Source organism: Oncorhynchus mykiss, chromosome 1 (genome assembly GCF_057628025.1).
Source record: "Oncorhynchus mykiss isolate SJ-2025 chromosome 1, ASM5762802v1, whole genome shotgun sequence".
In the NCBI taxonomy this organism is placed as follows: Eukaryota; Metazoa; Chordata; class Actinopteri; order Salmoniformes; family Salmonidae; genus Oncorhynchus; species Oncorhynchus mykiss.
Genome location: NC_143022.1, coordinates 50,882,155 through 50,908,897, shown reverse-complemented (window position 1 = coordinate 50,908,897; position 26,743 = coordinate 50,882,155). Strand labels below are relative to the sequence as shown.

The 26,743-nt window shown below is 44.3% G+C and overlaps 1 protein-coding gene across 1 annotated transcript in view; it reads left to right on the top strand.

The window, feature by feature from the left end:
* The window catches only part of LOC110532382 (hepatocyte growth factor receptor), a 74,483-nt gene extending 51,591 nt beyond the window's left edge, over nt 1-22,892 (top strand). The window contains exons 11-21 of the mRNA XM_036979352.2: nt 1,214-1,432; nt 3,956-4,105; nt 8,514-8,670; nt 9,152-9,292; nt 10,081-10,347; nt 13,043-13,123; nt 14,507-14,688; nt 14,953-15,062; nt 15,315-15,480; nt 18,815-18,951; nt 20,660-22,892. Coding sequence (XP_036835247.2) covers nt 1,214-1,432; nt 3,956-4,105; nt 8,514-8,670; nt 9,152-9,292; nt 10,081-10,347; nt 13,043-13,123; nt 14,507-14,688; nt 14,953-15,062; nt 15,315-15,480; nt 18,815-18,951; nt 20,660-20,897 — 1,848 coding nt within the window. The 3' untranslated portion in view covers nt 20,898-22,892. The remainder of the gene's footprint in view (nt 1-1,213; nt 1,433-3,955; nt 4,106-8,513; nt 8,671-9,151; nt 9,293-10,080; nt 10,348-13,042; nt 13,124-14,506; nt 14,689-14,952; nt 15,063-15,314; nt 15,481-18,814; nt 18,952-20,659) is intronic.
* Nucleotides 22,893-26,743: the final 3,851 nt, after the last annotated feature.

The window sequence follows — 26,743 nt, the reverse complement described above, 5'->3', positions numbered from 1 at the left end:
ACTGGCCTCACAACCGCAGACCACTTGTAACCACGCCAGCCCAGGTCCTCCACATCCGGCTTCTTCATTTGTGGGATAATCTAAGACCAGCCACCCGGACAGCTGATGAAACTGAGGAGTATTTCTGTGTACCTTAAAGCTGTTTTGTGGGGGGAAAACTCATTCTGAATGGCTGGGCCTAGCTCCCCAGTGGGTGGACCTATGCCCTCTCAGGCCCACCCATGAGTGCACCCCTAACCAGTCATGTGAATTCCTTAGATTAGGGCCTAATTTATTTATTTAAATTGACTGATTTCCTTACATGAATTGTAACTCAGTAAAATCATTGAAATTGTCTCATGTTGCGTTTTATATTTTTGTTCAGTGGAGATTCAGACTTGGAAAATGGTTATATGGTTCAGTCATCAGCCAGCTTTTGACATTCTTTTAAAAATCAAAGTACAGTTTGTTCCACTCAGCACGCCGGTATATCTTACTGGATAGACTCTTACATTTGAAACAGTCTAAATAATAGTATGGGGCACTGGTATAGCAGCAGATGCTGGTTTGGATTCTATACAGTATTTGATGTTCTGTCATTACTTTGGCTTTATTATGACCTGCTGGAATCTGGAACTAATCATCTGCATGGAAGGGAATGTTTCAGGAAACGATTACATGTGCACATTCATTGTCTCTGAGCGGGTGCTGGATGTATATATATATATATTTTTTTTCAATAATACATTTCAAGTTGAAAAGGTGAAAAGAGACTCATATAATGCTTTCTCTTATGTGTTTCTCAAGTCGGTGTGTAGCTCAATAGCACTTATGGTAAAGCGCTAGTGATGGGAGGCTTTTAAGTTTGAATCCAGGGTGGTATACACACACTGCTGTTGTGCCCGGAGCAAGGCACTTAAACCCTACTGAAGCTGTATGGAGAAATACATAGATAGTGTGTACAAGCATGTAATTAGCCCTGGGATGAAAGCATCTGTCATCTGACGGATTAGTATGTGTCCTTGTTATGTGACAGGGGAACAAGGGAAATGCTGGAGGAATTTGTAAGGAGTGTTTCTCCTTAAAGCACAATTGCGGTGTGTGCGTGCATGTGTACATACTGTACGTGCATGTGTGTGCACGTTGTAACTGCCATCGTTAATGCAGTAAAGGACAACGTATTGTGTGTGTGTGTGTGTGTGTTACTTACGCCACGTGTGCGCTCTCTCTCCAGAGCTGTACGCAGGGTGAGGACAGGCTGACCATCCTGTGTACCACTCCCTCCCTGAAGGACCTGGGCCTGCAGCCTCCTGTGGTCACCAAGGTGGCGTTCGTCCTGGATGGTTTCACCGCGCCCCAGTTTGACCTGCTGTATGTAGAAGATCCTCGCTTTGAGGACTTCCAGAGACCCACCGTCACATCCAAAGGCAACAAGAGCATCCTGGAGATTAAGGTGAGACGTGTCAGACCGGCACCTTTTTGTTCCCTAACTGGGTTTCTATTGATCTCCTGAATCGTCTTGAGTTTAAGGGGAATTGACAATATTAAGGTGAGGTCCTTTCTCCCACATCCCCATTCCCCCTCGTCCCTTTCCCCACCACCACCTCTCCATGCAGGGCTCTATGCTTACCTTTTTGACAAGGAACACGTGTTTGCCTAAGTTGACAAATGTACAGTAGTTGCACACAAAGAAATGTGAGAGCACAAAATGAAGAATATTTTAGATAATAAAGCACAGAAGAATATGAAGGAGGATATGCAAGCGAAAGGGTCCCACTGTAAAGCCCTGCCATGATGATAATGATGAAAGCAGGGGTCAGTGCAACTACCAATGCATCCATTCAGAAAATGAATTAAAATTGGAGAATTCCTATTTTAAAACAAATGGCGAGTTTCAGTTGATCTCCTGAATTGAAATGGGAATTGAGCCCTGATTGTAGCTTGTTGTACTTTGCCCTCCTCGACACCCTTCCACTGACTCACCCTCGCCCGTCTGAGGTGGGAAGGAAACAATACTGGGGGCGAGGGGTTTGTATACTGAAAGAAAACAGGAAAAAGAGTCCCGTTTCCCATCGCTCACCCCCTACATTTCCCTCACTCACTCCTCCGATCCCTCTCCTCTGTGTATTCTCTCCATCTCACTGCATTGTCTCAGGTTCCTGAGGTCAAAGCCCTTGACATATTAATGGCGTGTTTCAAATGGGCAACCTAATTTTTCTGGGTAGAAAACGTTGTTGTTGTTTTTTTTACAATGAAAACAATTATAGCTTTCTTTCTTTTTTTTACTGAGGCGGCCCGATGGTTAGTGACAGCTGTGTGGAACAGGTCTCACAGGATCCTGGGTCGGCTTTTTTCCCAGGCATGACCTTGGCCCCATGGCTTAATCCAGCCCCTGCCCCTCCTTTCCCTCTCAGTAACCTCCCAACCCCCATCTAGGTCCCAGATGAGCTCCCATGAGCCCCCATTACCCCAGGGACACCCAAGGCCCTGGGTTGCACTGTTATAGAGTACATTTGGGGCCATCTGATATCTTTGCCCCAAAATGTCCGCCAATCAGTAAAGGCTACTGATAATGTTATTAGTCTTGGCTGGTGTAGAGCTCTTATCTCTACAGATCATTCCATGGGAGGGTAACAAGCATCTTAGCACAGATTAGCGCCACACACTCTGTTTGTTTGGATAGACTGTTTAATGCCTGGCAGAAATTGTATAGTTATTCTCTCTATGGGATATGTTGCTTTCAATGACTCGTAAACACACATTAAATGTTACACACAACCTCAGAGTACAGACATGAGATGACACGTGTTGAGATGAGAGATTGTACATATTATGCAATATGCTTTGTATATGTTAAAATACTGTTGATATTAGAGTTTGTTATTGTCTCAGTGTCCATGTGTGCGTATGCGGGGGGATTGTGAAGCAAGGACCTTCTCCCTCGTGGGGACATTTCCCACATCCCCATGAGGACAAAGGCTATTTTAAGTTTAGGATTAGGGTAAGGATTAGTGGTTGGGGTTAGGGTTAGGAGTTAGGTTTAGGGTTTTGGTTACAGGTTACGGGTTAAGGTATTAGTAAGGGTTAAGTTTAGGGTTAAGAGTTAGAGAAAATAGGATTTTGAATGGAAATAAATGTAATGTGCCCACGAGGATAAAAGAACGTGTGTGTGTGTGTGTGTGTGTGTGTGTGTGTGTGTGTGTGTGTGTGTGTTCACATGTACTGCACTAGTTGACGCATACAGTTACACCGTGAGGTTTGGGAACAGGTGCGGCCCTCCACTCTGTGTCAAATCTGAAAATCCCAGGCTGTCACGCGAGGAATGTGATCATTCTTTTTATTGCCTTCTGCTATACACATACAGCACAACCATGCAGAGTGAGAGGCGACTGAGCTGTGTGTGTGTGTGTGTGTGTGTGTGTGTGTGTGTGTGTGTGTGTGTGTGTGTGTGTGTGTGTGTGTGTGTGTGTGTGTGTGTGTGTGTGTGTGTGTGTGTGTGTGTGTGTGTGTGTGTGTGTGAACCAAGCAGTTTGAGAATAAACCGTCAGACGACAGGGTTGAGGTTGAGACAGTAACATTAGAGACTGAAGGAACCAAACCATTTTACAGTCCAAGAGGCAAGTGAAATGTGTGTGAAGGAGCATGTAGCCAAGGCAGTGAGGGTGAGATTCCTTCCTTCAAAAATCCTCTCTTCCCGTCTGAAGAGCCCTCATCGACAAAAGGGTTAGGTAGTTTGTATGCAGACGCAGAGAGGCTGTTGTCTCTGTCCTGGAGAGAGGGTTCACAATAACAGTAGTGGCACCACAACCAGTGCCTCAGTCACTTCCACTGGAACCAGTTTTCGAGCAAGCCTGCATGCATGTCTCTGTGTGGATATGGTAGGACTCACTGAGGATGATGTAGTACGTAGGATTTTTATACTGACTCCATTTATCCCTTTCCCCTTCTTTCTAAATCTCCATATCCCCATCTCCAGGTGCCAGGTCGTGTGGATGTGGAGGCGATGAAGGGGGAGGTGCTGAAGGTGTCTAACAGGACCTGTGAGAGTGTGACTGTGGTGGGTAACACCTTGGAGTGTACTGTCCCCATGGAGTTACGGGATGCCACCAATGAACTGGAGGTGGAGGTGAGGACAGACACACACGCACACACATAGACAGAGAGAGACAGAGAGAGAGCGAGAGAAAGACCTTGTACAGACACATGGACAAAAACACACTCCCTTCCAGCTAAACTCTCAGTGAACATTTCCAAACTACCTCCATTTGGTTTCTACTGAGTCCCCTCATCACCCCTAGTTAAACATTAGTGAGACCACCCTACCTTCCCTAGGATCTCTGAGCCCTCCACTTCAGCCCTTCACTTGAAACAGCCCCTTTTCTACAGAGACCTCTTCAGACCACTACCCCCCCCCCCCCTCCCCCCACACAGTCTAGCAGCACCCACTCCACAGCTCCATAAAGGCCTTGGGCAGCCACTGCATCCATACAGAGGGCTCTGTGTGTGGTGTGTCCGTGCGTGCATTTGTGTATGTGTCCATGACGACGGCGTTGTGTGTGTGTGTGCGCGCACGTGCTTGCGCGCAAGCGTGTGTGCTTGAAGCATGTGTGTGTGTCGTGTGTGCGTCCTGAGTGTTTGTATTGACAGCCCCTGCTTTGATAGATGCCTGCTTTGATAGATCATACAGTCATTTTTATCGTTCTGCTGCCTGGCATTTTATTACCACTAGGCGGGTAAATCCATGGATATCTCTGCATTCCTCCTGGCATTCCATCAACACCTCTCAACTTTTACTGGACTGTTCAACTCAGACTTCCAATATCTCCCAAAAAGTCGTCTCCCTCAAATAGAAATTTATCTGACACAAAATGCTTATGAATGTAATAACAATAGATTGTTCAACCATGAACTTTTGACTTTCCACATGATTTAAACCCTTAAAACGTTACAGGAACACTGAGCTGGGGCCTCATTTGTAAACATCGTGTACACACTAACAGTTTCTCGTGGTTGAAGTAGCTTTGTGCAAATGGGTAATATATGACTCGTGTATCATTCATAATGAAAACAGGTAGCCTAGTTAAATATAATAACAAGATGCAAACGTTTGCCGTTAGTGGTAAGAGCAAATGTTGGGGGGGGTTTCTTGTCTTTGCATTCGAAAAGAATTCGAAATAGACATATATTTCCTATTATTTACAGTATTCCATTTCCATGATCATTGCAGAATAGATTCCTCACCTATGACCTGTGATGGTTTCATAGGCTACTCGTGAAGTAGCCTATAGGCCTACAACAAGTTTGGACTGTCGACCATTCGTCCCATCTCTCATTGAATTGGACCCAGTTCACATTAGTAAATAGATGAGCTATTTCAAGTAGCCTATTTTGCTCTATGCTCACCTTTTCCCATTGACGTTTTTAGGCCACGTCTGAGTACTGTAATGTCACATTTCTCACGTAGACAATATTTCATTTAGAAACATAATACGTATGTATCATAACCATTGCAGAATACAATTCCTCAACCTTTTCTGGCCATGATGAGTTTATATTCCCGGAGTAGCCATGCACCAAATTACCGTGCGCATCGCTCATTTAATTGGGACTGTTAATCATTTCTCGTTTTTTGCTTGATGCATCGGACAGGGTGTGCGGTTTATAACACATTGAAGTGTGTAGGATTGTCGTTGCCTTTCAGAAACGGTCAGATACCGCTAATGTCACTGCAAAATAAAACCTTCTGCCAACTCCTCCAAAAGACGTTTGATCAAGTCGGCCATTCCTGTTTCCTTTAGATACTGTCTTAAGGGTGTTATTATCACCATAAAAGGTGAATGGGTGTTCTTCAGGACGAGTTATAATGGTTGTTCACGTGTGCACAGTTTTACGACAGGTCTGATTTCATAATGGGAAACTTGTATGACATTCACCAAGTTTATACATCTAAATATTTTTGTGCAGATCTTTCATGTTAAAATTACGCAACACGTATAAATGAGGCCCCTGGAGAGGAGACGGTGGCCGTGTCCGAATACCCATACTAGGGTATTACATACTTGGCAACTGCTTGTCATCCGACCGCAAGGTGCTACAGAGGGTAGTGTATACGGCCCAGTTCATCACTGGGGCCGAACTCCCTGCCTTCCAGGACCTCTATACCAGGCGGCGTTAAATACTCCAGCCACCCAAGTCATAGACGGTTCTCTCTGCTACCGCAGGGCAAGCGGTACTGATGCACCAAGTCTGGAACCACCAGGACCCTGAACAGCTTCTACCCCAAAGCCATAACACTGCTAAATAGTCAGTTAAATAGTTAACCAAACAGCTACCCGGACTCCTTGGATTGACCCTTTTTGCACTAAATTTTTTGACTCATCACATACGCTGCTGCTACTGTTTATTATCTGTCACTTTATTCATAGTTATATTTACATATCTACCTAATTACCTCGTACCCCTGCACATCGACCCAGTACTGGTATCCTTTGTATATAGCCAAGTTATCGTTACTCATTGTTTATCTATTATTACCATGCCATGAACCAAAAGGTTGTATGTTAAAATCCCAGGTGAGGAGATGAATATTAATTACTATATGAATTAACATGCACAATGTAATCATATAGGTCATATAGGTCAACATCATATAGGTTGAATACATCATTTGGAAACATTGTATGTAACCAGCTGCAGAGCCCTATTTAGGTAAGATGCTGAAATAATAATTTCTAGTTGAATGAACTTACTGTCTAAAACAAGTTGTCACGCTGGTATAAATGATTCGGGAGACAGGCGCAGCAATGCGTAATTGGGTTTTATTCAGCCCAAATTACGGTGTGCCGTGTAAAGGCACAGGAACGAAGACCAAACAAACACGTATACAAAACACAGGGTAGAAACCCAAACAAAAGAGCGAGGAGTACCTCGAATAAATACAGTTGAAGTCGGAAGTTTAAATACATCTTAGCCAAATACATTTAAACTCTGTTTTTCACAATTCCTGACATTTAATCCAAGTAACAATTCCCTGTCTTAGGTCAGTTAGGATCACCACTTTATTTTAAGAATGTGAAATGTCAGAATAATAGTAGAGAGAATTATTTATTTCAGCTTTTATTTCTTTCATCACATTCCCAGTGGGTCAGAAGTTTACATACACTCAATTAATATTTGGTAACATTGCCTTTAAATTGTTTAACTTGACTTTTAACTTAACACAATAAGTTGGGTGAATTTTGGCCTGTTCCTCCTTACAGAGCTGGTGTAACTGAGTCAGGTTTCTAGGCCTTCTTGCTTGCACATGCTTTTCAGTTCTGCCCACAAATGTTCTATAGGATTGAGGTCAGGGCTTTGGGATGGCCACTCCAATACCTTGACTTTGTTGTCCTTAAGCCATTTTGCCACAACTTTGGAAGTATGCTTGGGGTCATTGTCCATTTGGAAGACCCATTCACAACCAAGCTGTTGCAAACCATAGTTTGGAGTTTTTATGGCGGTTTTGAAGAAGTGGCTTCTTCCTTGCTTAGTGGCCTTTCAGGTTATGTCGATATAGGACTCGTTTTACTGTGGATATAGATACTTTTGTACCTGTTTCCTCCAGCATCTTCACAAGGTCCTTTGCTGTTGTTCTGGGGTTGATTTGCACTTTTCGCACCAATGTACGTTCATCTCTAGGAGACCGAACGCATCTCCTTCCTGAGCGGTATCACGGCTGCATGGTCCCATGGTGTTTATACTTGCATACTATTGTTTGTACAGATGAGCGTGGTACCTTCAGGCGTTTGGAAATTGCTCCCAAGGATTTTTTCTGAGGTCGGCTGATTTCTTGATTTTCCCATGATGTCAAGCAAAGAGGCACTGAGGGTAGGTAGGCCTTGAAATACATCCACAGGTACACCTTACTTGTGTCATGCACAAAGAAGATGTCCTAACCGACTTGCCAAAACTATAGTTTGTTAACAAGAAATTTGTGGAGTGGTTGAAAAATGAGTTTTAATGACTGCACACACGCCACAATGATTAACACACGGGACGAGACCCGTAATCATCTGCGCAATCCACAAAGGCACGAAAGCCCAAAACACACAGCACAGGTACTCACACGCACCAATGGACATTGTAACAATAATCAACAAGACCATGGACACCAAAGGGCACATACATACAAATACTAATCAGTGGGAATAGGAGACAGGTGTGCGTGATGAAAGTTCCGGAGGGATCCGTGACACAAGTTGAGCAAACACATCATTTAAAGTTTCAAGTCGGAGCTAAGTTTGGACCAACTAAAAACGTTTAAGTTCAGGTAACACTTTGATCAAAAAGTTGAGTCAACTTAAAAAGGCTGTGGAACCAGTTACTTAATAGTAATCAGTTGAAACAACTAGAATTGATTTACAGTGTGCATGTGCGCGCATCGGTATTTCCCCTAGGGAAAAAAAAAAAAAAAAAAAAGATTATCTAGAAAGTAGTTGTACATCTCACTCACTGTTCTCCTCTCCTTTCTGTGTGTGTGTGTTGTGTGTGCGTAGTGGCGTCAGGCATCGTCTTCAGTGAGTCTGGGAAGAGTGATGTTGGCTCATGAACAGGACTACAGAGGGCTGATAGCTGGCTGTGTGTGTGTCAGCCTGTTTCTTCTTCTGCTGCTCGCTCTATTCATCTGGAAAAGGAGGAACAAGCACATTGACGGTACTACGTGTGTTATTATAGAAATGTGATATACAGGATTTACTATGTTTTTGTTTGTGTGGGTTTTGTGTGCGTGTGTACGTTTGCACGTGTGTCCACCTCCTACTAGCCGTGTTGGGCTGTGGGGTTGGGATGGCTGTGGGGTTGCTGGAGATGTTGTGCTGACTGGCTGGTCACGATGGGAGAAATGGTGGAGCGCTCTGTCCTTCTCCTTCAATGACTGTGTTCTCTCTCTCTCTCTCTCTCTCTCTCTCTCTCTCCCTTTCTCTGGTCCTACCTTCTCCCTCCACCTTTACCCCATCTTTCCCTATCGCTCACCTCTCTCTGCCACCCCTCTCTTCCCTACATCTCATCACATTCCCTACATCCAATCCTCTACCTACCTACCTCCCTCCCTCTCTCTCTCTCTCTTGCCCAAACACCCACCCACCACCCCTCCCCTCCCCCCTCTTCTCCGCCTCTCCATCTCTCTGGTCTCTAGATCTGGCTGAGGGTAAGGTTTGGTATGATGGCCGAGCTCACATTCAGCACTTGGACATGTTGGCAAACGCACGAAGCGTCAGCCCTACTAACGAAATGGTGTCCCACGAGTCGGTGGACTATAGAACCACCCTGCTGGAGGGTACGTTTCCTGACATGGCCCTAATCCTAACACTAACCCTGTCCTAACACTAACACTGACCTTATAACCCTGTACTAACAATGCTCGCTTTCCTTTCCTAAACTTAAAGTGGCTATTTGTATTTGAAACATTTACAAACTGTACTCGACTGCCATTGTTTCGGTAAAAAGCTGAGGAATGGGGCTGGAGGAATGTAACGACTCTCAAATTCATAGTCAGAGCAATGGATGCATTGACAGACCATCCATGATATCAACACTACAGATGCAACCATGTTTTGAGGCTGTACAGTGTTTGTTTACATTTACTTTGCTTTTAAACTTTGGAGTAAAACAAGTTTATATTTTGGGTTATGACAGTTGAGCTAAGCTTATAAAGTATTTACACATTATTTTCTTCAAGAATCAATGGGTACATATGATTAATTTATAACAACAAAAAAAAAATTGATGTAGCAATGATTGACCCCTTTAAACTTCTAACTCGTAAGTTCATAACCCAGAGATGTGCTGCAACTTCTAAGGACTAGAGTGGTCCATCCCTGCATGAACCTCTTTCAATATAACCCCAACTGTTTCCACTCATTCGAGCAACACTGACATAAAGGGAAGAAAGCAACGTAACTACCTTTCTCACTTTCCTCTACATGTACTGGACAGGGCTCAAGTTCTCCCTCTTCCGTTCTGTAACCATGACTCTCTCTGGCATCGCTCTGTGATCATCTGACCTAACGCTGACCTCTAACCCTGACACCCTGTAGTAATTGACCTTTGGCTATATTGTTTCAGACCAGGGCGTGGAGAGGCCAGAGTCGTGCAGGGGGGCTCCCCCCATCTACGGGGGCCATGGGGAACTCCTGTCCCCCAGGCTGGGGCTGGGTGGCATGGGGATGGGGATAGGTCTGGGGGTGGAGGGGGAGCTGGTGTCCCCTCTCCTGTCGGCCTCGGTCCACATCGACACGTCCCAGCTGCACCCTGACCTGCTGAAGGAGGTTCAACATGTGGTCATCGCTAGGGAACACCTGCTGTTACACCTAAGCCAGGTCATAGGCAGAGGTGAGTGGGATGATCATACATGTGTGTGGGATAGACATATATAGGATAGACATGTACAGGGATGGATGGATGGATGGATGGATAGTCCAGGAGGCAGGAGGGGGACAGGGAGAGCAGGTAGCTGACGAGTGGTGGCTATTCAGCAGCCTGATGGTCTGGGGGTAGAAGCTATTGGCCATTCTGACAATTTTTGTCATGATTCTCCTATACTGCCCACGTCTGAGTGATGGAAATGGGGAGAACAGGCCATGGCTCAGGTGGCTGGGGTCCTACCTTCCCTGTAGGCGTGTCATCATTTTTGGTAATCAGGCCTACTACTGTCATGTCGTCAGCGAACTTGATGATGGGGTCGGAACTGTGTCTACTATACATACTTCTGATACATGAAAAGACACCCACATCCATGAACACACACACCTACGCACACATTACCTTAACGTACACCAAATGGCCAAAAGTATGTGGTCACCCCTTCAAATGTTTTCAGCTGAAAGACCCCCCGAGCTTACCCATGATGTTGTCCAACGATTTAACTCAATAAGTCATAGTTTTAGTCAAAGTACACTAGATATACAAAAGTATGTGGACAACCCTTCAAATGAGTGGATTTGGCTACTTTAGCCACACCTGTTGCTGACACATGTATAAAATAGAGCACACAGCCATGCAACCTCCATAGACAAACATTGGCAGCAGAGTGGCCTTACTGGAGAGCTCAGTGACTTTCAATGTGGCACCGTCATAGGATGCCACCTTTCCAACTAGTCAGTTTGTCAAATTTATGTTCTGCTGGAGCTGCCCAGGTCAACTGTAAGTGCTGTTATTGTGAAGTGGAAATGTCTAGGAACAACAACGGCTCAGCCGCGAAGTGGTAGGCCACACAAGCTCACAGAACGGGACTACCGAGCGCTGAAGATCATAGCGGGTAAAAATCTCTGTCCTAGGTTGCAACACTCACTACCGAGTTCCAAACTGCCTCAGGAAGCAACTTCAGCACAATAACTGTTAGTTGGAAGCTTCATGAAATGTGTTTCCATGGCCGAGCAGCCGCACACAAGTCTAAGATCACCATGCACAAATCCAAGCGTCGGCTGGAGTGGTGTAAAGCTCGTCGCCATTGGACTCTGGAGCAGTGGAAATGCGTTCTCTGGAGGGATGAATCACGCTTCACCATCTGGCAATCCGACTGACAAATCTGGGTTTGGCGGATGCCAGAATCTACCTGCCCGAATGCATAGTGCCAACCGTAAAATTTGATAGAGGAGGAATAATGTTTTCCATGGTTTGGGCTAGGCCCCTTAGTTCCAGTGAAGGGAAATCTTAACGCTACAGCATACAATGACATTCTAGACGATTCTGTTCTTCCAACTTTGTGGCAATAGTTTGAGGAAGGCCCTTTGCTGTTTCAGCAGGACAATGCCCCTGTACACAAGGCGAGGTCCATACAGAAATGGTTTGTTGAGACCTGTGTGGAAGAACTTGACTGGCCTGAACAGAGCCCTGATCTCAACCCCATCGAACACATTTGGGATGAATTGGAACACAGACTGTGTGCCAGGCCTAATCGCTCAACATCAGTGCCGGATCTCACTAATGCTCTTGTGGCTGAATGGAAGCAAGTTCCCGCAGCAATGTTTCCACGTCTAATGGAAAGCCTTCCCAGACGAGGAGTGGAGGCTGTTATAGCAGCAAAGGGCGGACCAACTCCAAATGAATGCCCATGATTCTGGAATGAGATGTTCGACAAGCCGGTGTCCACATACAAGTAGTGTATACTCAGACTCGGACTTTAGGGGATCTGTAGGTCTCAACCATGGTAATATCAGAATCCATCCCCATAGGGGATACACCTAAATACAGTATTCACCATGTTAGAGCTTAGTGACCAACATAATCAAACCACCAGGTTTGACATTCAGATATGACAACAGAAAAAGGAGAAAGGCCTTTCTTTGTTATTAACATCCGCACAATGTTCAGGGACAATGCTCCCCCCAAAAATCCCCCCCTCCCCCTTGACTCGGCCCTCAGGGAAGCCTGGAGATTCTGAAGCAGGATTATGGGGTGGCGTGGGATGATTTATTCCCGGGTAGAATTCCGAGCACCATTGTTTATCCGTGTGGTGTAACCCGAGCCCTCAGTGCATCTGCAAGGATCGTGATGGGAGAACACCTCAGAGTTCTCTACACTCCTTAGCTTTTAATAGCCCAACACCCTTGCAAAGCTGCACTGAGCCCCCCAGACCACATATAATAAAGGCCACAGTAACTCAGATATGGGGCGATATGGCCTCTAATGAACCCTATTGAACTAAACTGAAGGGAATGAATGGGCGCCTCAAGTAGAGCTTCATAGAAGTAATCGAGACTTCAACAAAGGGGAATCTAGCTTTTCAGCCTGCCTGACTCCCCTGAACAAGGCAGTTAACCCACTGTTCCTAGGCCGTCATCGTAAACAATCATTTGTTCTTAACTGACTTGCCTAGTTAAATAAAGGTTAAATTAAATAAATAAATAAGTACTTTTTTTTTTAAATTGCTCCATTGACTTACTGGTCTAAAGAAGTATGTCTATAAAAAAACAAGGGTTTCAGCATCAAGCATTCCTCTAACAGCAAGTACTCTGTTTCTAGCTTATTTTGACACCCATTTGAGCTTCATCTCTTCTTCTTCTTCTCTCTCTTTTTTTCTTCACAGGTCACTTTGGATGTGTGTTCCATGGGACCTTGTTAGAGGCTGACGGTCAGAAACAGCACTGTGCCATCAAGTCCCTCAACCGTGAGTACAGACCACAGCATGACCAAAAGAACCACATCACAAAGTCACTTGACCAGGGTTGTGTTCAGACACAAAACGAGAGAAAACCTTTTGAAGCTAAGGGGTTCCGACTTGGACGTGGTTGGATGATCAAAAACAGAAAAGGCCAGATCTTCATCTGGAACATGGCCAAAGATACAATAATAATGCTAAGATGAGCTCCGTACCTACACCGTGGATTCCAGTTGAAACACACCTGACTAACCATGTCCAAAATTCAACCATATAAGCAGAATCCAACCTCAGTCATCCCCTATTCATTCATTCAAATTTCATAGCTATGATGTGATATGATATCATAGCAACAATGCAATGCCACAATAACATTAGAGGGCCTTATCTCATTCCAGCTGGGCTCTTGACACACAACACACACACACACACACACAATGACACACACAGCCGCAGCGGTGTGGCCTGTGGAAGGATGATTGAGATGAATGGGCTCCTGGCGACGAGGATGACATTAGGGTCCCCCTGTCTCTAATCGTGTAACCTGTCACTTTACCCTGGGAGATTAATGTCCTAGATAAGGCTTTGGTGAGATCTGCCTGCTGGACTGGTGGTAACCCATAGCGATTGAGGGCACTCGGCTGGTAACCCATAGCGATAGAGTTACCTCTGCCTTTCGTTTAGACATTGTTCTCTGAGCCTTGGCCTTCTCATTGAGTTTACAGTGACCTGAAGTTCCCCAGGGAACTTTAAAGAAAACGAAGTTCCCTGGGGAACTGTGTCACTGTCTTGGCAAAGACACAGTGTTTTCGGTGAATATTGTAGGTGATGTCACCATGTTGTTTCTGCAATACAGAAAAGTGTAGTTTGAACTCTTGCAGCTTAACAGTCGTATTGTCTTCTTTCTTTTTTTTTAACTCAGCATTAAATGCCAAGTCTTCTTTTTTCCGTTTGAGTGTGTCGTCATCTGGTAGTTCCAGTGAAAGGGCAATCAGCTGTTTTATCTTAGCTAAATGAGATTCCGTTTTAAACGAGATTAGAAGAGAGGGGAGGGGGAAAGAGCAGTGACACCAGGAGCACTGATTCGATTGGGTAATGGGAGTGTTGCGTAGCGGTTGCCTATAGGTTTGGTTTAGGGTCACAGTCCCAATGCTCAGACAGCCTGAAGACTGGCTCCTCATGGGCTGCTAACTAAGGTTTAGATGGCACGGTAAAGAGATTTAGGTTTATGGCTCCAGGGCCTGTTTTGTTTGCGTTTTTGGTGGTGGCAATGCATGATTATAATAAAGACTTTAATGTCAGGATGTTGTGTAAAAGAGAATGTGTTCTCTTTTCAGTAACTTGGCTAAATAAGTAAACAAGTCATTCTGTAATATCTTGCCGGGTTGTCAGGGATCACTGACCTGGAGGAGGTGTCTCAGTTCCTGAAGGAGGGGATCATCATGAAGGACTTCAGCCACCCCAACGTGCTGTCTCTACTAGGGATCTGTCTGCCCACTGAGGGCTCTCCTCTGGTGGTGCTGCCGTACATGAAGCACGGAGACCTCAGGAACTTCATACGGGAAGAGACACATGTACGACACACACACACACACACACACACACACACACACACTCTGGTCATACATGAAGTAATGTCAGACAAAGTCCAATGCAGCTGAAACATTTGTATATGTAGGTACAGGAGTAAAGCACTGAAGCAGCATTTCCCGTGTGTGAGCTTTTCTTTCTGTATTTATGTGCTTTACTTCCTATATGAAGTATTTTTTTCCCCCCCAGCACCAGTGGATACATTTGGGACGTGTATCTCACCTCCACCCTCTTCCTTGTTTCTTTAGAACCCCACAGTGAAGGACCTGATGGGCTTTGGTCTGCAGGTGGCCCGGGGCATGGAGTATCTGGCCAGCAAGAAGTTTGTCCACAGAGACCTAGCCGCAAGGAACTGCATGTAAGATCTGGAACCAACTGTCAAATGCAACCTCAAACACTCAGTGTGTGAACGTGTACCCATCTTTGTAGTGAGAGAGGCATACAGTCATGCATACTTTGAGATTCCGCATTGGAAAAGACGCCATTTTGGCTCCAACCATTACAATATACTATAAGAATGTTCGGATCCAACATGGCTGTCAGTTTCCCTAGCGCTGTTTGCATGCTGTAAAGCTGTTGTTGACCCCATCCCTCTCTCTCTCTCTCCTAGGCTGGATGAAAGCTACACAGTGAAGGTGGCAGACTTTGGCCTGGCCAGGGATGTGTATGATAAGGAGTACTACAGCATCCACAACAAGAGTGGAGTCAAACTACCTGTCAAGTGGATGGCCCTGGAGAGCCTGCAGACACACAAGTTCACCCCAAAGTCAGATGTGGTGAGAGACTACCCAAGCACACACATCAAATCAAAATCAAATCAAATGTTATTGGTCACATAAAAATATTTAGCAGATGTTATTGCGGGTGTGGCGAAATACACACAAATCCAAAAGGAAAATAATGGAATTAAGAAATATATAAACATTAAGACGTGCAATGACTAAATTACAGTAGCATATATTGCAGTATATACATATGAAATGAGTTAAGCAGTATGTAAACATTATGAAAGTGACTAGTGTTCCATTATTAAAGTGACCAGTGATTCCATGTCTATGTATAGAGGGCAGCAGCCTCTAAGGTGCAGGGTTGAGTAACCGGGTGGTAGCCGGCTAGTGAAGGCTATTTAACAGTCTGATGGCCTTGAGATAGAAGCTGTTATTCAGTCTCTCGGTCCCAGCTTTGATGCAGCTGTACTGGCCTTGCCTTCTGGATGATAGAGGGATGAACAGGCCATGACTCGGGTGGTTGATGTCCTTGATGATCTTTTTGGCCTTCCTGTGGCATCCGGTGCTGTAGGTGTCCTGGAGGGCAGGTAGTTTTTCCCCTGGTGATGCGTTGGGCACCCTCTGGAGAGCCCTGCAGTTGTGGGCGGTGCAGTTGCCATACCAGGCGGTGATGCAGCCCAACAGGATGCTCTCAATTGTGCATCTGTAAAAAAAAAAATTGTGCATCTGTTTGTGAGGGTCTTAGGGGACAAGCCAAATTTCTTCAGCCTCCTGGGGTTGAAAAGGCGCTGTTGCACCTTCTTCACCCCACTGCCTGTTTCGGTGGACCATTTCACATCATCAGTGATGTGTATGCAGAGGAAATTGAAGCTTTCTCCACTGCGGCCCGTCAATGTGGATAGGGGGTTGCTCCCTCTGCTTTTTAATGTCCACGATCAGCGCCTTCGTTTTGTTGACGTTGAGGGAGTGGTTATTTTCCTGGCACCACTCCGCCAGGGCCCTCAGCTCCTACCTGTAGGCTGTCTTGTCATTGTTGGTAATCAGGCCTACTGTAGTTGTGTCATCTGCAAACTTGACAATTGAGTTGGAGGTGTGTGTGGCCACGCAGTCATGGGTGAACAGGGGGCTGAGTACGCAACCTTGTGGGGCCCAGTGTTGAGGATCAGCGGAGTGGAGGTGTTGTTGCCGACCTTCACCACCTGTGGGTAGCCCGTCAAGAAGTCCAAGACCCAGTTGCAAAGGATGAGGTTCAGACCCAGGGCCCTGAGCTTGATGATTAGCTTAGAGGGTACTATGGTGTACGAGGCGATAGTCATGCACACACACTCAGGCACACACGCATGTACCGTGCCAGTCAAAAGTTTGGACACACCTACTCATTCAAGGGTTTTCTTTATTTTTACTATTTTCTGCATTGTAGAATAATAGTGAAGACATCAACATTATGAAATAACATATAATAAATCATGTAGTAACGCACTTTTTTAAAACAAATCTAAATATATTTTATATTTGAGATTCTTCGAAGTAGTCACCCTTTGCCTTGATGACAGCTTTGCAGGCTTTGGATTTTCTCAACCATCTTAATGAGGTAGTTACCTGGAATGCATTTCCGTACATTTGTGGAATTTCTTTCCTTCTTTTAGCGTTTGAGCCAGTCATTTGTGTTGTGACAAGGTAGGGGTGGTATACAGAATATAGCCCTATTTGGTAAAAGGCCATGTCCGTATTATGGCAAGAACAGCTCAAATAAGCAAAGAGAAACGAGAGTCCATCATTAATTTAAGACATGAATGTCAGTCAATCAAGAACATTTCAAGAACTTTTGCAAAAACCATCAAGAACAGTTGCAAAAACCATCAAGCGCAATGATGAAACTGGTGTTCATGAGGACCAACACAGGAAAGGAAGACCCAGAATTACCTCTGCTACAGAGGATAAATACATGAGAGTTAACTGCACCTCAGATTGCAGCCCAAATAAATGCTTCACAGAGTTCAAGTAACAGACACATCTCAACATCAACTGTTCAGAGGAGACTGTATGGATCAGGCCTTCATGGTCGAACTGCTGCAAAGAAACCTTTACTAAAGGGCACCAATAAGAAAAGACTTGCTTGGGCCAAGAAACATGAGCAATGTACATTAGACTTGTGGAAAATCTGTCTTTTGGTCTGAGTCCAAATTTGAGATTTTTGGTTCCAACAGTCTTTGTGAGACGCAGAGTAGGTGAACGGATTATCTCCTATGTGTGGTTCCCACCGTGAAGCATGGAGGAGGAGGTGTGATGGTGTGGGGGTGCTTTGCAGGTGACACTGTCAGGGATTTATTTCGAATTAAAGGCACACTTAACCAGCATGGCTACCACAGCAGTCTGCAGTGATTCGCCATCCCATCTGGTTTGCCGTTAGTGGGACTATTTGTTTTTCAACAGGACAATGACGCAACACACCTCCAGGCTGTATAAGGGCTATTTGACCAAGAAGGAGAGTGATGGAGTGCTGCATCAGATGACCTGGCCTCCACAATCACCCGACCTCAAACCAATTGAGACAGTTCGGGGTGAGTTGGACCGCAGAATGAAGGAAAAGCAGCCAACAAGCGCTCATCATATGTGGGAACTTCTTCAAGACTGTTGGAAAAGCATTCCAGGTGAAGCTGGTTGAGAGAATGCCAAGAGTATGCAAAGCTGTCATCAAGGCAAAGGGTGGCTACTTTTAAGAATCTAAAATCTTAAAGATATTTTGATTTGTTTAACACTTTTTTGGTTAGTACATGATTCCATATGTGTTATTTCATAGTTTTGATGTCTTCACTTGTAGAAAATAGTAAAAAATAAAGAACAAAATGCTTGAAGGAGTAGGTGTGTCCAAACTTTTGACTGGTACTGTATATACACTACTACTCACTCCTTCATTCACTTACAGTATTACGTAATCATTCTCCCGTCTATTCTAACACACACACGATGATAACCTGTGATAAATAAGTAGCAAGCTTAATTCTTTGGAACTTAATCAGAGCTCCATCCTCTCAACCCCTCGAACTCCACTCTGCCTTAACAAACCACCACTGTACCGTTCCATCTCTGGTTGAGGTATATAGGTTTAGCTTGTCACTCTCTGCTACAGTATCTGTCTGTGATCTCACTAAGGTTAGCTGATTTTAACACTCTTCCCGGCTGGCTGCTCTCATCACTGAAGGCCAGAAGGGAAATGATCTCATTAGGACTGACTGTGTTTGAAATGACACCCTATTCCCTATATGGTGCGCTTCTTTTGACCAGGACCTATAGGGAATATAGTGCCATTTCAGATGCAGCCTGTGATGTACTGTGATGTGATCTGATGTGTAATTGGTCCATCTGGTGTTCAATGTTTCAGTGGTCGTTTGGCGTGTTGCTATGGGAACTGATGACCCGGGGAGCCCCGCCGTATTCGGACGTCAACTCTTTCGACATCACTGTGTTCCTACTGCAAGGGAGACGGCTGCTGCAGCCAGAGTTCTGCCCTGACCCACTGTGAGTGAACACACACACACACAAACACACATTCATATACAGTACGCACACACATCACGCGTGCACGCGTGTACACACACACACACACACACACACACACACACACAGGCAGTGCACACACACACGCACTGTGAGTGGAAAGTGTGTGTGTGTCCACTGGTCACACACACACTCATAAACAAACACACATGCATACTTACACCCATCAAGCTTATACCCAACCACTCCCAAATACAATGTGCAGACAGATGCTTTCAGTATTAATAAAAGTGTATTCCTACGCACACATATGCCCACACACACTCCTGTCTTTCACCTTGACCAATGCACATAGGGATGGCTCAGTAGTGCTTGTCCTTGACAGAGACATTGAGATGAACAGAGGCCCATTGTTAACACCACCCTTACGTACTGCATGGTCTGCTTGAAGAAAAAGACTGAGACGGACAGATATGTAGACAGGGAAGGGGACGGACGGACAGAGGGAGGGATGCAGACAGCCAGATGGAGGGAGGGAGGGAGGGAGGGAGGGAGGGAGGGAGGGAGGGAGGGAGGGAGGGAGGGAGGGAGGGAGGGAGGGAGGGAGGGAGGGAGGGAGGGAGGGAGGGAGGGAGCCAGACAGAGAGTTAGGGAGAGAGAGAATTGTGTAAACTATAACGCATATATAACTACTGAATCAATCAGGTCACTACAGACATTAGATCTTCCTTAATCTCCCCCAATCTGTAAAAACAACATGTTTCCAAGTACGAACTACAATTATTTCGTGAAAATAAAATACTATCTCCCTATTCATCTCCGCAAGTCAGGGGGAGTTTTCAGGTGAGGTGTAAATCCTGGTATAGATTCAGCCAAGCGGAGAGCAAAACGGAATAATCCATAACCATTCATATGTCTTTTTTCATGAACATTCACTGACATGCAGTATTTCCAGAATGAATGGGGCCCTGTGGCAAAACTGTCAAAACTACACTGAACAAAAATATAAACGCAACATGTGAAGTGTTGGTCCCATGTTTCATGAGCTGAAATAAAAAATCCCAGAAATGTTCTACATGCACAAAAAACGTATTTCTCTCAAATTGTGTGCACAAATTGGTTTACATCCCTATTAGTATGCATTTCTCCTTTGCCAAGATAATCCATCCACCTGACAGATGTGGCTTATCAAGAAGCTGACTAAACAGCATGATCATAACACAGGTGCACCTTGTGCTGGGGGAAATTAAAAGACCACTCTAACATGTGCAGTTTTGTCACACAACACAATGCCACAGATGTCTCAAGTTTTGGCTTGGCTTGGCTCCCCAGTGGGCGGCGGGCCTGGCTCTCAAGTGGGTGGACTTATGCCCTCCCAGGCCCACCCATGGCTGTGCCCCTGCCCAGTCATGTGAAATCCACAGATTAGGGCCTAATTTATTTATTTCAATTGACTGATTTCCTTATATCAAATCAAATTTGATTGGTCACATACACATATTTAGCAGATGTAATTGCAGGTGTAACAAAATGTTATATGAACTGTAACTCAGTAAAATTGTTGAAATTGTGTGCATGTGGCGTTATACTTTTGTTCAGTATAAATGTGGCTACTAAATATCTAAGTGAGCAAAACATATGTACATAATTGTATTTCACCTGCATATCGGCTTATCCATGCATCAAAATTTTATCCTAACCACCTCCCCTCCCTTATCTCCCACCCCAGGTATAACGTGATGGTCGAGTGCTGGCACCCCAAGTCGGAGAGGAGGCCCACCTTCTCAGAGCTGGTATCCCTTATCAACGGCATCTTCTCCAGCTTCAGCGGAGAGCACTACATCCTTCTCAACACCACCTATGTCAACATAGACAAGATGAGCCCCTACCCCCCTCTCATCTCCTCATCCTCCTCTTCCTCCTCCACCCTTCAGGGCCACCCCCTGGAGCGAGACTGCTGCACCTGAGAGAGAGGGAGTGATGGAGAGAAAGAAAGAGAGAGAGAGAGAGGGAGAGATGAAAGAAAAATAGTTAAGGAGAAAAGGAGAGGGCATGGGGAGAGATTGAAGACAAGGGGGTAAAAGGAGGGTAGGAAAAGAATGAGTTTGACAGAGTAAGAAAGAGAGAGAAAAGAGTGGGCTTGAGGCGGCGAAGCCGTTGGGTCGCTTGGGAACTGTATGTGACTGACAGACAGACACTGGACAAACTCTGTGTACGCTGGCTGAGAAAAGACAGTTTAAGGACACTGACACGTGCCGTGCCTACTTCACATGTGTGTAATGTATGTATACTGACCAATGACCAACCAAACAAACATCACTGTACGCCTGAGGCCTGTATGAACTGTTAGGTCGATCTTGGCCTCCCTCTGCTCTTTAACCTAGAACTTGCTCTAGACCCTCCCATGACCTTTTACCCTGGTATGCCCTTGGAGCCTGACTTCAGGAGGTCAGGCTTCTCGTCTCTCTCTACCACATACAATTTGGAGACATAGGAGAACCTTTTCAATGAACAAAGCCTATAGAATTCTATAGAAGCACATTGTGTGTATCAAGTACAAGTGACTCACCCAACATTTCAACAACTCCCGTGCCAAAGAGGGACCGGATGATTTTTGGAGACATTTCCGCTTGTTAATGGGTGGCATGTGTATGGCGATATGGCGAAGGGCCACACTGCCACTGAATTCCCCTCTCTTCCCACCTCTCCTCACATGCCTCCTCGCATACATCCCTAAGCACTAGGACTGAATGAAGAAAGTCCCAGCTCCAGCCTCCAGGGGATGTTCTCACTAACCGAGGTGGCGGTGCAGATTGGCTGGCAGAAGGAACAATTTGCTGCCCGTGTGCAGTAGGCTACACTGGATACTTCTTTATGTGTGTAATTATCTTTGACGATTCTCTTTTGATGTGCTTCTTTCAAAACATCTCGCTGCTTCATTGCTGTGAGTGACTCACCTTTTAGGAATCTGCAGACGTTTCCCAGTTGAAATGTGTATTTTTTTTTTGCCTCGGTTGGACTTGAACCGGCCCGTCATAATGTCTACATAGCATGTGTCATAGCAGTTCATGCAAGCTCAGCCTGAAAACAACTGACATAATCATGTTTTAGACTTCAGAGAGTCAAGTGGGGGGAAACTGGAGACACGTTGGAACATTTGATGTTTTTTTGGGCATCATAGTACTACGTCAGTTGGAACAAGTGTTTTTACTGTCAATCATGACTTCATCGCGGCGTTGTTACACACTGCTATGTCGACATTTTGAAAGGCCACTTCAAGTTAAAACGTGACCATTTTGCCTCTCCTGTGTGAAGCGTTTGTCTTTTTGTTACTATGGCTGCTGTTCTGTTTTAAATGATCAGGCCAGCAATGGACAGATATGAATGTTTGCTCAAATAAATGTTTAAAGAACTGTACTATATTTTTTATAATGCCTTTTATTATGAAAATGAGCCTAAATAAATGGTCGGCCCAATAGAATAATGCCCGAACTGAGCAGTGGTGCCACAACAACGACCAATCAACTTCAGTGAATGAACCACTGCCTTCTGTACAAAAATGATAAATGTTAACACCTCTGTGGATGTGTCTTCTATATGTAGGATTTAACTGTGGTAAATGTGTGTGTATGTATACTGTCTGACAGGTGATTGTTGTGGGTACAGCACAGTACAAACAACCGATACTGTACAGTCATTGAACAACTGGAGCTAGCAAGTTCACGTCCTTAACTATTAGACTGTTCTAGATGTTCCTATTGGTAACTAAATGGCTTGTAAATCCATGACTTTTGTCCATTAATATGCCATTGAGCTCACTGTCAGTGCAGTGTGAGCATATATATGAAGCACTGTTTAGGGATTGTCTATGAAAATAGTGATGGTACATATGTTGTTACTATGTTATGTCATCTGACTGACTCGGTGTAATAAAACTATATTATCAGTGTGGACATGTCAAATACTGTATCTGTACATTCTTTATTTGACCAGGCAAAGATCATTTTTATGATGTCACAGTGCCTTTGGAAAATATTTAGGCCCCTTGCCTTTTTCCACATTTTGTCACATTACAGACTTATTCTAAACTTGATTACATTAAAAAAAAATCCTCAGCAGTCTACACACAATATCCCATAAAGACAAAGTAAAAACATTTTTTTTGTATTTTTGCAAATATATTATAAATAAACTGAAATACCTTATTTATATAAGTATTCAGACCCTTGCAATGAGAATCGAATTTGAGATGTTTTTACAACTTGATTGGAGTCCACCTGTGGTAAATTCAATTGATTGGACATGATTTGGAAAGGCACACCTGTCTATATAAGGTTCCACAGTTGAAGGTGACCAAGAACCTGATGGTCACTCTGACAGAGCTCTAGATTTCCTCTGTGGGGATGGGAGAACCTTCCAGAAGGACAACCATCTCTGCAGCACTCCACCAATCAGGCCTTTATGGTAGAGTGGCCAGACGGAAGCCACTCCTCAGTCAAAGGCACATGACAGCCCGCTTGGAGTTTGCCAAAAGGAACCCAAAGACTCTCAGACCAGGAGAAACAAGATCCTCTGGTCTGATGAAGCCAAGATTGAACTCATTGGTCCGAATGCCAAGCCACATGTCTGGAAGAAACCTGGCACCATCCCTACGGTGAAGCATGGTGGTGGCAGCATCATGCTGTGGGGATGCTTTTCAGCGGCAGGGACTGGGAGACTAGTCAGGATCGAAGCAAAGATGAATTCTAGAAGGTGATGATCCTTGATGAAAACCTACTCAGGACCTCAGACTGGGGTGAAGGTTCACCTTCCAACAGGACAACAACCGTAAGCACATAACCAATACAACGCAGGAGTGGCTTTGGGAGAAGTCTCTGAATGTCCTGAATGTCCTCCCCATCCAACCTGACAGAGCTTGAGAGGATCTGCAGAGAAGAATGGGAGAAACTCCCCAAATACAGGTGTGCCAAGCTTGTAGCGTCACACCCAAGAACAATCGATGCTGTAATCGCTGCCAAAGGTGCTTCAACAAAGTACTTATATAAAATTGATTAAATAAAAGTATTTAATCAATTTTAGAATAAGCCTGTAACGTAACAACATTTGGAAAAAGACAAGGGGTCTGAATACTTTCCGAAGACACTGTATGTTACATATGCTGCTTCAGTCGTTCTACTCATTGCCTCATCTACCTACCGATAGCTTCAGAGTATCCACAGGGTGGATGGGTGGATTACTTCATATCTGTCCACTAAGGAGTCAAGTGGCTTCAGTTTCAAATTAATTAATTTAACATTTATTTAACCAGTGGCTTCAGTTTCAAATTCATTTATTTAACCAGGACATCTCCTGAGGGAGAGAACCGAAATATAGAAAAACCTGGTTCTTGCTGAGAGTTGGGGGGGGGGGGGGGCACACACACAATTATAGGTGCTCAGAATACTGGGTTTTATGACCCTGTGTTAACAAAGTGTTTTAAAAAAGTAACATTTGAATGGTAGTGGACATTGAATTTGACTGATTGGAACTCCTGTTTGGACAACATGTAGGAATATACATTTACGACCCGTACCTTTTGTCTCTATCCTGTTAGCTTTGTTCTCACTCCTTCAGCCTTCTCTGCTCTCATTGGCTAGTGGTGACCTCTGACCCCTCACCTTTCTTTACCCTCTCCTCTTTTGTATTGCTGTCTAGACAAGCCTGGAGTTTCCCTCTGTGTAGCCTGGCCGTGACCGAAGCTTTCATTACAGGTCATCCTCTCAGAGTTGCTTGGTGACCCTGGATCTGGGTTGTTTTCACGACAGCACACCGTAGCAACGGAAAACAAAAAATTAATGTTTCTAATTGGTCAAGTTCAGATATAGCCTCCTCGTTTCACTCAGTTTAAAGATGATTTCTTCCTATTTGTGCTTACTGAACAAGACCTTGTTTGAGAACGATCTGTCTTTGCCTATAGCCTAATCATGCCACCCTGGTCTTAGTTAAAAGGCCATCATATGGAGATAGATAGAGGAGAGGACCTCTGAGTGCCAGTGCTCTTCAGTTATGTACTAATCAGTTGCTCTGTAATGGCTGGAGCTTGCACCCTGTTTCTCTCATTCTCTTTCTTACTCTCTCGCGCTCTCTTTTTGTATTTCTTTCTCTTTCTCTTTTCGATACACATACACAAAGAAAGAACAGGTGTATGTTAGATGGGCACAGTTCAGGTATGTTATGTCATAGGATGATTCAGGACCTTTGGAATGCAATGCTGGACACACTGCACTAGTACCCCCCCCCCCCACCCCCTCACCCCCCCCCACCCCTAACCCCATGCCAACTGATAACGAACCTATCCCAACCTCTCCTCAGCACCCATTCTGACCTACTGAGTCAACACACACTCATTAAGCCACTAATGTGCTTTGGCAAAGAGCATTGGCAAGAGAGAGATTTAGGAGATATGTTTAAAGGTACACAACAGCTCCTTATATTCATTATCAACCAATCACTCATGGTTCTAATATTTTACGCTGTTTTTCTTTTGGATAAATCAGTACAGAACAACTCGCTTGAGATGTGAGTTTTTGGGGTATAGATGCCCCCTATTGGTACTCTGCCACTCTTGCAGCTAAAGAACCATTATTATTTTCTGCTGATTTCCCAACCTAATGTATAAATGAATTAACACACACATGTTTTGTCTAAGACCATTTTTATAAGAGAATAAAGCATTTGCCGCCTCTTCTATAGCACCGGCAATTTTCCCAATATATTTCACAATTCCTAGGTCCTACATTTGGATGAGATTAGGTGAACTTCAACACCTTTATCTATGATTCAAGAACTTGGTTGTCACTCTGTAGATGAACACATCTCAGATGATACCTACAGGCTGTTGGATCTTGGCCTGCATCAAACATTCCTCCCTCCACACACATTCTGCATCAAGGTCATCCAACTCAACCCCAGATATGAGCCGCATAGCATCTGTGTCCCAAATGGCACCCTATTTCCTATATAGTGCACTACACTTGATCAGGCCCCATAGAGCTCTGGTCAAAAGCAGTGCACTGTACAGGGAATATGGTACCATTTGGCGCAGACTCAGACTGCCCCTGGCATAAAGTAAACAAGACTAATTAGAAGATGGTTTGGGTATAACTATATTCCAGAGTTTAGGTTTGCAGTGGTACGTACACATGTGGATGTATCACTCTTTGCACCCATTTTTTATGGAATATTCCAGACTTCGATCTGCCAGACATACAGTACCAGTCAAAAGTTTGGACACACCTACTAATTCAAGGATATTTCTTTATTTGTATAATTTTTTACATTGTAGAATAATAGTGAAGACACCAAAACTATGAAATAACACATATGGAATGATGTAGTAACAAAAAAAGAATTTGAAATGATTTCTACTTATGATTTATGATTTATGACTTTTGATACTTAAGTATATTTTAGCAATTACATTTAATTTTGGTACTTAAGTATATTTAAAACCAAATACTTTTAGAATTTGTATTTTATTTTACTGGGTGACTTTCACTTTTACTTGAGTCATTTTCTATTAAGGTATCTTTACTTTTACTCAAGTATGACAATTGGGTACTTTTTCCACCATTGTAATATTGGCACAAGGCACATTCAGACTGGCCACTGCTCTCCTCCCTCAAACAGCTTGTAACACAACAGCTATCTAGTGCTGACAGGAACTGAAGTCTAGAGGTGTGGACATAATCTCAGTTACCCTGATGGCACTGCCTCTATGTACACTTTGATCCCGGGCCAAAAATACTTTTCTCACAGTGATACTAAGAAGGGA